At 33.9% G+C, this 12,298-nt stretch overlaps 1 protein-coding gene across 3 annotated transcripts in view; it reads left to right on the top strand.

Annotated features, from left to right (window-relative positions):
* LOC114334081 (protein FAM214A) overlaps nucleotides 1–12,298 on the top strand; it is a 232,822-nt gene that overhangs the window by 143,319 nt on the left and 77,205 nt on the right. For all 3 annotated transcript variants that reach the window (XM_028284099.2, XM_050649958.1, XM_028284107.2), the window contains one exon: nucleotides 11,119–11,313. In XM_028284099.2, the coding sequence (XP_028139900.1) occupies nucleotides 11,119–11,313 (195 nt within the window). The remainder of the gene's footprint in view (nucleotides 1–11,118; nucleotides 11,314–12,298) is intronic.

Below are 12,298 nucleotides of genomic sequence, written 5' to 3'. Positions count from 1 at the left end.
ACTTTTATGTTCAAAAATATCGGTAGAACCAAATTAACATTTGATAAAGGGCTGTCTTTAACAAGGGCTGACAATAAATAACATTTTAAAAATTTTTAAACACGTAATAAATATGTTACAAGGGAATACGCATTAGGTGGACATTTTTTACCCACCCTTGGGCGTTTAAGGGTTAAAGGTATAGGTAGAAGACACAATGTAGAGCAAAAAAGTCTTATAACTTTTTTTCAAAATTGATCCGTTTGACCAAAAAACGAAGATGCATTTTGATATGCAAATTGAAGTCTAGCCACAACGCGCAACTCAAAAATCTAAAGATTCAAAAAGTAGGTTTGTATGTCAGTTGCATCTGGTAGGTAAAATAATGTAAATATCAAGCAAACCCATATCCATTATTTTGCAGGCATGTCAACAACCCCAAAAATCACACCTCAAAGTAAATAAACAAGGGGTTATTACGTTAAATTTGCACAGTCACAGCAAGTTCTTCTAGGCTACGTTGCCATGTCATTCAAATTTATGAAAATAAAAATTCACTTATATGGAGAACAATGTAATTTTTTTCTTGGAAACGGTTAACTTTAGAAAAAAATGTTATAGGACTTTTTTGTTCTAAATTTTATATTATATCCATACCTTAAAGGAACGAACTATTTTCGGAGACACCCTGTATAGTAGAAGTTGACACCAATATCTGAAACCGCTAAGGTGAAACCGATCGAAAATTTTGGTTACCCGACGCGCGACGTTGCCAAATCAATCGGGTTTCAAAGGTTTTCGGTTTTTTATTAGTTACGTTTTTCACAGTAAAACTTCCTTCTGCTTGCTTCTGTGTAAATTTTAAAACATTGTGTCTACTTTCACGGGATTTTACACTTAGTGTCCTATTTTTTTCGACACTTGTTATATTCATGTTTATCTATTCGACGACGTCACAAAATCACTGATTTCGTGCACAATGCATTTAAAATGGATATTTCAAGTGAAGTCCCCTCTCCTTGATTTGCTATCTTAGTGACCTTTACGGTTTCAGATACAATTGTATTTCAATCGTTTAGCCCTTTACTGCATGTTTTTTGTTTTTTTTAAGATATGATACTTCATATCGCAAAAGTAACTAAAAAAATATTAACAAAATTGTCGCTGCCTTTTTTAGATATTAATTTTACATTTTTGGGATGCGCCAGATTTTGCACAAATTATAATAATGACAATAGAACGAAAAATTGATTAAAACCACATTTAATAGTGAAAATGCGAAAAAAGTTGTTGTCTTCTATAAACATATAGACCAGGGCGGATCTGTTTTGAGGTGGATGTGAGAGGTGGCATTCGGATTTTTGCAGATAAAGTTAGGTGACAACTTCAATAATTACAATTGACTTATGCTCCTTCTCAAATATGCCCGGAACATTAATAAAAAAATTTAAATATTTAAAAATTTCGGAAAATATCGATTTTGTTCTACTTTCATTGCTTATAACTTTGAAACGATTCATTTCGGAACAAAGTCGAAGGGAAAGAAAATAAAGATAATTGAATTTTGTATAATGACTGGTTTAAAATGCCTTAAATTATTACCCTTTCTGCAAAATAGCAATAAATAGAAAATATGGGGGCAAAAAAGACTGTTTTTATTCAATGTTTTTCAACCACTTTGGTTGCACTTTGAACCTTCATAATTCGCTTAGAAAATTCTTACAACATACTTAAACCGCCCACCAAATTTCATTAAAATCGACTTAATAGATTTTACATAATAATTTTGCAATCTAAATTTTTTTAAAAAAGTTCAAATTTTTTAAAAACTTTCTGAACAAAAAGTAGGCCATTTAGAAGTTTGCTAATTTTTTTACATATAAAGAGGTTCTCTACCTATCTAATACACTTTACAGAATTAAAATAGGATTATTGAAGCGACCTCAGCACTGTTTTAAAGTTATAATTGTAACCACTGTTTAATCTAAATATTGGAATTAACTTAATGCAAAATTTTTTTTAATTCAAATTTTTTTTTAATTGTATAAATAATTATGTTAATGTTTATATTCGTGAATACAAAATTGAAAAGCCTTTCGGTTGAGCTATCACACGGCAACCATTCTCATTTAAAAAAATCATCGATTACGTCATCACGCCCAGATGACGTCACTAGTACGATATACAGGGTGTCCCGGAAAATAGTGCGTTCCTTAAAGGAGTGGGTAGAATGCACCATTTAAAAGAAAACTTTCTTATCAATTTTTTTTCTAAAGTCATCTGTTGCCCCAAAAAATTAAAATAATGTATTTTACTAAAATTTACATTTGGCAACACGGCAGTTTTATTTATTTTGACACAGCTTAGATAAAAATATACAAATTGTAAACACAAACAGTCATATCATAATCACCTGTAACCCCAGAATAGGTACATCCTATTGTTGTGATATTGTCATGATTTCGATAGCGAGTATCATGATATTATGTTAATTACGTGTAGTGCAAGATTTACAGCAAGGCTATTTATTTACCTCCTTTATCTTCAGAGAACCCGAATTTCTGTGTAAAGTGTTATGTGCAGATAAAGTTTATTTTTACGAATGGTGTGTTTAACTTTCGTGGTTGACAAAAGTATGAATTTGTGGGCTGGGAATATTTTTTATAATCATCTAATTGAACCATTCGAACTTCCCAGAAGATTGAATGGAGAAATGCAGGTACTCAAATGTTTGCAACATGTTCTATCGATGCTTCTTGAAGACGTAGCTTTATTGTAATAAAAATTTTTTATGTAAGTTAAAACACTATACAAATCTTATTTATTAGATATTTAATAAACACAAATATTATGCTGTTTTTCTATTACTGTTATCAGTATTTTATCAATGTATATTATGCCTATGATCGATGTTTCATGATAGTTGAGTTACAGTAAAATTATTTTAGCACAGAAGGAACGCAGCGCTGCCGGCTGTATTTGCTTTTCTGTGGACATTAATCAAATGCATTAAAATTAATAAATTATTTTTTTGAAAACGGTTGACTTAACAAAAAAAATTTATTAGACTTTTTTGCTCTAAATGGTGCACTTAGCCCATACCTTGAAGGAACGCACTATTTTCCGGGACACCCTGTATATACCAAAAAATTAGAATTGAAAAGTAAAAATCGACCTGTTTCGGGATTTATTTCCAGAGACGCCTATTCTCGAGAAAATGAATTTATGCCAACTCAAACGTCCTCACTGTATTTGTTTACAAGCCAAAAAATTGTTTATAACTTTAAAACAGTGCTGAGGCTGCTTAAATAATCCGATTTTAATTCTGTGAAGTGTATTAAATAGGTAGAGAATCTCTTTATATGTAAAAAAATTAGCAAACTTCTAAATGGTCTACTTTTTCTTCAGAAAGTTTTTAAAAAATTTGAACTTAAAAAAAAAATTAGATTGCAAAATTATTCTGCAAAATCTATCAGGTCAATTTTAATGAAATTTGGTGAACGATTTAAGTATGTTGTAAGAATTTTCTAAGCAAATTACGAAAGTTCTAAATGCAACCAAAGTGGTTGAAAAACATTGAATAAAAACAGACTTATTTTGCCCCCTTATTTTGTATATAAGGTAATAATTTAAGACATTTTTAACCAGTCGTTTATAATACAAAATTTAATTATTTTTACCAGGTTTTTCCAGGTTTTCCCTCGTACTTTACTATGGAGTCTCTAGCGCGAGAATTTTACTACCACCGTTGCATTTGGTTGTCTTTTTAAAGACAGATCACATGCTATGATTTTTTGTGGCGGATATTCTTGAGTTGGGTCGATTTCATGTAATCAAATAAACTATCTTTTAGTAAGTCGTCCCAGGAACGCAACTCATCAATATTGGTAATATCATTTTAAAGTCTTCTACTTTAAAATGTATAATACATGTCTGAATTGCCGATATAAATGAGTCAGATTAAATAAATTATTAGAAGAATTTTTTACTAAGCAACAACATTTTTGTTTAATTTAGTATTATTTTGTATTTTGACAACGACACCCGACTTGGGCGTCGAAACGTTAATAAAATCATTTAAGTGTGCAGGAAGAGGTTAAGGGTTAAGATTAATAGATGTTAAGGAACGTTAAATTAATTTTTGATAGGGACCAATCCAGGGCCGCCGCTACCATGTGTGCAAAGTGTGCATCGCACACGGGCGGCCGATTATAGGGGCGGCCAAAAACAGTCCACTGATAGTAATATTTTTTTAAACGAAAATAAATTCAAAAAACAAATAGTAATGATTCAGATATTTCTATAAACTCTAATATTCCAAACAATCTAAACAAAAATGCCAGAAAATGTTATTTATTATATATATGAACTGCCCTTTTGTAGCTGTAGTCATAAAGTAGTTCCGGGAATGCTTTTTAATTCAAAGTGGCTGACGGTTTTCGGACTTTAAGGATATTTTTATCTACGTGGTCATATGCGAATTTTTTAAATTCTGAACATTTCTGATTTACACGACAATAGAATACTTTCCGAGAATTTAGATAAGTGCTTGTTGAGTTGCTCTCATTGAGTAATAAAAATGTCTTTTTTATTACTCGATGGTTTAAAAATCTTTTTTATTACTCGATGGTTGCTCTGTTATAATATTGTTCTTTTATGCTTATGTATAGTTATAGATGGGTTATAGTTCACTCTAAGTTGAGAGTTTGATGATTTTAGACACGCTTTTGATAAACGATTTTGTTTGTAATGGATATATAGTAGTGTGCCCGTTTCTTTTGCACACTACTGTATTTCAAATAGGCACAAACATCCAATTGATTTGCTACCCTTTCATTAAACTCTCATGCAAAAATCAGACTGCTATTACTAATACTAACCAACATGATTCCTGTCATTTGACATGTTCTTCGTGTTTCACTCATTAAAATGCCCAGTTGGTGATAGACACCAATCTGATTTTTGCATGAGAGTTTAATGAAATCGTAACAAATCAATTGGAAGTTATGTCCGACAAAATACATCGAACGTTTTCGTACTATGACGTTCCAAATTTCCACAATTAAAATTTCCCCTATTCCAGTGTTCCCGTACATCAAAGTTTGTCCGACTAGACACCGTTAAGCTATTAACAAATTTTCAGCTTGCTGTTAATCAACTTTTTTTGGTACGCGGGATCCAGGTCTATAAGTAACGTCGAGATCAGAGCAATTATTTTTCATATACCCGTTACGGTTGATGTATCTCCTGCACATTTCTTTAAATACTAGTACCTATGTTGAAACGACTAAAGTGTTAAAAGGGGGCGGCAAATATTACGTTGCACACGGGCGGCCAACACTTTAGCGGCGGCCCTGGACCAATCGCTTTTTCTTCCCCATGCTCCACAGAAAAAGGAATCTATCTCGTTTTTTCTTTTCATTTAAAATGCATTTCTAACTTTTGATTTAACTTTAATTCACCATATCCGAGTGTTTTATTCTGTATCTTTTTTGTGCATTATTCAAACTAATTGAGACATTTTACGTAGACCGTTTGACATTTCAACAAAACCATTTCCTAACCGAATCCAATTTGATCCTCCATCCAGTAACTGTACTCTGTAACCGTAAGATACGAAGAGAAGGTAAAACAGCTAGTGAAAGGAGGTTATCTACAAACAAATAATATCAGGTGAAAGTCCGGAAAAATTAACTTTGTTATAATTATTACAGCTTTACTAACATAATAAAATAATTACTAAATAATAGGTACGTTGGATAGGCAGGTTACACGCGCGAATTACTATGTACTTGTTCTATTGCTGGATGGGAAATAAACACGGTAGACATGCATAGCGGGAGAACAACTTAATTCAGAAGGAGACAGTGGCGTATCTTCAAAAAATACACAAGGTTATCCGTCCCATGGAATTTTAAGCAAATATGTTAATATAACACATTTTTGTACCATTCAAAGGGTTCATACTCAGGTATTTCTTTGGTGGCTCAGCTTGTGATCAACCAGTTCTAAACACTGATGATGATATTTTTAAATATCGAAAACTTTCTGTGATGTAACCCTTAAAGGATTTTAATAAATTGTTATACCTTTTACATTATGATTTTTCATTGTATCTTCAAAACGTACTTAACTTTAAATCGAGGAAATTGTCTAACCGAGAGGGTTTTGATTATTGTGCCAATTGTAGTATCAATGTATTGGTAAAGGTAATTATTTATAAATGGGTCTTGATTTTTAAAAAATCGTATATTGTAATAATAAAAATAGGCTTGATATTTGGCTTGGAGTTGTGACTGCATAGCTTCACTGATGATGCATAGATGCTGAAATAGCTATATGGAGATGGTGCTTCAACTCTGAATCAAATAAAAACAAAACCTGCCTTTATCTTTATCTATTTATATTGTCTTTTACTTTCTGTTCTGCTCTATCACAGCTTGTTTATGGATCGATTTGTAAATGAATTTAATTCCTTTTTCCCCAATGTAAACCTGTGTTCACAGTGGATACAATAGTTCGTGAATCACTTCGTTATTGCCATGGCCATAACAGATAACGGAATTGCACTAAATCTAAATACAAAAAAATGACGTTTAAAAATGTATAAAGGTTTTAGATAGGTTTTATTTTTATCACTACCAATTGACCATCATTGAAGAAACCTGGGAAAGCTTGGACAAAGATAAAAATTTATAACTAAATTTATTTCACAGTGCCCAGAAGATTACAAGAAGTGATTAATAATAATGGAGCTATGACAAAATATTAATATTTCAGCAGTTTCGAATTGTAATACATATTATATTTAAATTCCACACTTGTTCACTGTAAAAGTTATTCATATTGTATTAATTTCAAATAAATTTTTTTATTTTTCCCGTGTGTTTATTCTAGTATCCCACAACTCAATAGAGTTTTGGATTTACAGTACAATTTACGAGAAGCCAATCACGCTTCTCGATTTTATTTTAAACATAATAATTTAAAAAAAGACTAAGTTTTCACTCTAATGGCATATAACATATCCCACCAGAATGAAAACAATGGGAACCTTCTCTGGTTACACCTCCGAGGCTTCTACAATTTGCAAGCCATACGGATGCTGAGACTAAGGAAGATGAGGGAATTCTACAATTTACAATTCACGTCACATCTGCTCAGCGCGGTAAAGTTCCAACGAGACTGGTTCCCTTCATACTCCACACAGAGTAAATGTAAATCAAAAATGAATAACCATTTTCAATTTCGTTGCAAAACGAAAATACAGCCGAACCATATTCCAGTCCAATCAGAGAGTGCTGCAAGCACCTCTACCGGTTTCGAAACTTATTAGTCTCTCATCAGGAGGCACATATGCTGCCCTCCCTGATCCAACCAAAACAAACCCCAGCGTGCAGTCCCGAATCGCAACGAACGAAATGGCATAGATGCCCTAGCGGCAACTGCTAGCAAAAGACTAAGTTTTCACTCTAATGGCATATAACATATCCCACCAGAATGAAAACAATGGGAACCTTCTCTGGTTACACCTCCGAGGCTTCTACAATTTGCAAGCCATACGGATGCTGAGACTAAGGAAGATGAGGGAATTCTACAATTTACAATTCACGTCACATCTGCTCAGCGCGGTAAAGTTCCAACGAGACTGGTTCCCTTCATACTCCACACAGAGTAAATGTAAATCAAAAATGAATAACCATTTTCAGTTTCGTTGCAAAACGAAAATACAGCCGAACCATATTCGTTTTCATTCTGGTGGGATATGTTATATGCCATTAGAGTGAAAACTTAGAGTGAAAAGACAGAGTAAGAATATAATATGAAGTACGTTCCGTATGATGATTTAGATTTTAGATGAAAATAAAGATAGGAAATAGAGGATAATAAAAAAAGGGGGCCAGCGAGTTTTTAACAAAGAAAACAAGTAAAACAAATAGAAGAAAATTATTAATGAAATATTAAAGAAAATAGAATAAAATAAAAAGAGAACAACGCATTTTCAAATGAAATACAGATTGAGAGGGGCGTCAGACAGGGCTGTGTCCTGTCTCCTACTCTGTTCAATTTGTATTCAGAGGAAATAATCCAGGAAGCACTAGACTAGAGAAGACCTAACCACGGGAATAAAAGTAAATGGCCGACCAATCAATAATATACGGTTTGCCGACGACACTATTTTATTAGCCGAATGTCTTGAGGATTTGCAACAAATGGTTGACAGAGTGGTAGTAAAGAGTCGCCAAAAAGAAAGCGAAAGTAGCAGTAGCAAAAGCTAAAGCAGAAGCGTATTCAAACCTATACGATCAACTTGATACCAGGGAAGGCGAAACGAAGATATATAAAATAGCCAAACAGAGAGCAAAGAAAGCAAAAGATTTTAATCAGATTAGATGTATCCGAGATGAAAATAATAAAATACTAGTTCACGAAAGGGATGTCAAAAAGAGATGGAGAAAGTACTTTGACAGCTTATTAAATGAAGAATTTGACAGACAGCCTGTAGAGTCAACGGAGACAGTAGCAGCAATGGTCACCAAAATAACCAACGAGGAAGTGGCTCAAGCGCTTCAAAAAATAAAGAAAGGAAAAGCGGTAGGACCAGATGATATTCCTGGGGAAGTATGGAGAGCATTGGGAGAGACAGGAACAAGGTGGCTAGCAGGTCTATTTAATAGAATTATGGAAGTTGGACAAATGCCAGACGAATGGAGAAGCAGTATACTGGTACCTGTTTACAAAAACAAGGGAGATATACAACAATGTACAAACTACAGGGCTATAAAACTGCTTAGCCACACCATGAAAATATGGGAAAGAGTAATTGATAGACGGATACGTGAAGAAACCGAAATATCCGAGAATCAATTTGGCTTTATGCAGGGTAGATCAACAACAGATGCAATTTTCATTATAAGGCAGTTGATGGAAAAATACAGGAGTAAAGAAACAAACGCTCATATGGTATTCATTGATCTTGAGAAAGCATATGATAGAGTTCCTCGAGAGATTCTGTGGTGGGCACTCAATAAGAAAGGAGTCCCTGGTGAATATGTAAAGATTGTGAGGGATATGTATGAGGGAGTAACGACTAGTGTTAGGACAGGTGTGGGAGAGACTGATAAATTTCATGTGAAAGTAGGATTTCATCAAGGTTCTGTGCTTAGTCCGTATTTATTCTCATTAGTTTTGGACCAGATAACAGCGAAAATACAGGGTAACATTCCATGGTGCTTAATGTATGCTGATGATGTCGTGTTAGTAGGAAATAGTGAAAGAGACTTAGAACAAAAACTGGAACGGTGGAGACAAGCTCTGGAGGAAAAAGGTTTAAAACTTAGTAGGACAAAAACAGAGTATTTGGAATGTTCATTTAAAGATGGAGCTACTACAAATAAAATGGTATCTTTGGATGGTGAAATGATTGTAAAAAGCAATAGTTTTAAGTACCTAGGATCGGTATTACAGAGTAATGGAGAAATAGATGGAGATGCATGCAGTAGAATTAGGGCTGGATGGATGAAGTGGAAAGAAGCGAGTGGTGTGTTGTGTGACAGAAAAATTCCAATGAAGCTGAAGGGAAAATTCTATAAAACAGCCATAAGACCAGCTATGATGTACGGAACTGAATGTTGGGCAGTGAAAAAGAAAGAGGAACAGCGAATGCATGTGGCGGAAATGAGAATGCTTAGATGGATGAGTGGAGTGACAAAGAAGGATAAAATTAGAAATGAGTATATTAGGGGAAGTCTAGGTGTGGCACCAATTGATGCCAAAATGAGAGAGCATAGGTTAAGATGGTTTGGTCATGTTCAACGTCGAGACGTTAACCACCCAATACGAAGAATAGCTGAAGTGCAGATTCCTGGAAGGAGTAGGAGAGGAAGACCAAAGAAGAGCTGGGGGGAGACGATAAGGCAGGACATGTTGGTAAAGGGGATTAACATTGATATGGCCCAAGATAGAATTGTGTGGAGAAATGCAATTAGGGAAGCCGACCCCGCATAGGGATAAGGCAAAGAGAATGATGATGGTTGACAGAGTGGTAGTAGTCAGCCAAGAAAACGAACTGTCCCTAAACACAAAAAAGACACAATTTATGGTAATCACAAAAGCTCAACAGCGCCAAGAAAACATAACAATACATGGAGAACAAATTAAAAAGGTTGAAAAATACAAATATTTGGGTACAATAAATAATGAAACTAATGAGTACACAGAAGAGACTAAAGCAAGAATAGGACAGGAAAGAAATGCTTTCAACAAACTGAAAAAAGTACTCTGTAACAGGGACATTACAATTTCTTTAAAGATAAAACTTCTGAGATGCTACGTGTTCTCCGTATTATTCTATGGATTGGAGGCTTGGACATTAAGAAGGATGTTTCGGGCAGATTAGAAGCCTTCGAGTTATGGGCCTACAGAAGAATATTAAGAATAAGTTGGGTGGATAGAGTCACGAATATCGAGGTGTTGAGAAGAATGGAAAAAGATAAAGAGGTTTTAAATACAATTACAGTCAGAAAACTGCAATATCTGGGACATGTTATGAGGGGCGAGCGTTATAACTTGTTACAATTAATAATACAAGGAAGAATACAGGGTAGGAGTCGCGGAAGAAGACGCATCTCGTGGTTAAACAATTTGAGAGCTTGGTTTAATTGCACTTCTGCTGATCTCTTTAGAGCAGCGGTATCGAAAGTGCGAATTGCCGTGATGATTGCCAACCTTCTTAGAGGAGATGGCACATGAAGAAGAGGAAGATATAGGAAATAGAGGATAATAAAAAAAGGGGGCCAACGAGTTTTTAACGAAGAAAACAGGTAAAACAAATAGAAGAAAATTATTAATGAAATATTAAAGAAAATAGAATAAAATAATTATTTAAAATATAGTGTCGCATGTAGAAGGGTGTGGCCGTTATCTGGAATATGATAAAACAAGGGCATAGGCAAGGGGGTCACCAAATAAATGTTTTTGTCAAAAGGCTGATCAAATAAAGTTTGGTAAGCACTATTCTAGGTTCTAGACTAAGAAAACAGTTCTTATTCTTGTTCGATTCTAGAATTTTTTAATATATGTAAGTTCTTTATTGCCTCCTTATATTAAAGTTTCTAACGTTGTGTCATTTTGTTTCAGATGCACAGTACAAATTTCAATACAGACGGAGGCAGTACGAAAGGAGAAGTTCTGGTATCGGTGGCGACGTTGGTGACGGAGGGGAGGATCCCAGGCAGTATTAACTCCAAATCCAAGAAGTTTTATGAAGGACCCCACTGTACCTTGGTGAAGGGAGCCAATAAGGGACATACTTGTGGCTTGGCTGACTCTCTGGTGAGTAATGCACTGAGAATTAGTATAATTGAATATTGAATGATAATTAACTAATTCAGTGGTCGTTTGCCAAAAGCAGATACGTCCACTTTTGGTACTTTTCAGGAGAGCAAATTCAAATGGCCACGACGGCCATAAAATTACAGTTTTAATTTATATGTGAACTCGTATAAATGAATGTATAACAGTGGCGGCGCCTGGTGTAAAATATTGGGGGTGCACACATAATATTAAGATATAAAAAGACCTTGAGACCCTATGTCCGTAGGTAAAATTTTTTGAGTGTCGTCAAATTGTAAAAATCAAAGGACCTTATTAAAAATTACAATAAATAATGTATGTTATTGACTTAAAATTATAATTTAGTGTTTAAATGTTACAAGCAAGTTTTGAAACGAAAATCAGTCGCCTTTTTTTAGATAAATTATTCACAACCAAATTCAGTAAAATTTGTAATTTCTTGAATCATTTTTTTTTTAATTGAAAACATTGCGAGTGCAGTTAATAGATCCTGGCCCATAGCTATTCTAAGGAAAGTTTTGATACGTTTCAGTGCAGAGAAACATCGTTCTGTTTCTGCAGTTGTCACTGGCATCGTAACAACTAATTGAAGAATTCAAATTATTTCAGAAAAATCATCTTGTAAATTATTTTTAATCAAACATTTAGTTAAGTGGACTGCGCCGGATAGTTAAAATCGTATCTTCTGTTTTATTCATTATGCTTCCTCTTCTCCAAATATGTGCTTCACACCTACACAAGTGGTACACAACCCGTTAGTACTTGGTTCGATTCCCACATAAGGAAATTTTTTTGTTTATTATTAATGGTTATTGACATAGACTATTATTATATGGACTTATAATTGATTAAAAATAATTAAAATAATTAATCCTGATGTTGCCCAACTATTTACCGGGTTGCAAATTTATAATAATTGCCTATTTCAAAATTCACTTTTGAAATGAATTTTTCTTATGCACAA

Source organism: Diabrotica virgifera, chromosome 4, assembly GCF_917563875.1.
Source record: "Diabrotica virgifera virgifera chromosome 4, PGI_DIABVI_V3a".
Taxonomy (NCBI): domain Eukaryota; kingdom Metazoa; phylum Arthropoda; class Insecta; order Coleoptera; family Chrysomelidae; genus Diabrotica; species Diabrotica virgifera.
The sequence above is the reverse complement of the archived record's forward strand: the minus strand, read 5'-3'. Positions and strand labels throughout refer to the sequence as shown.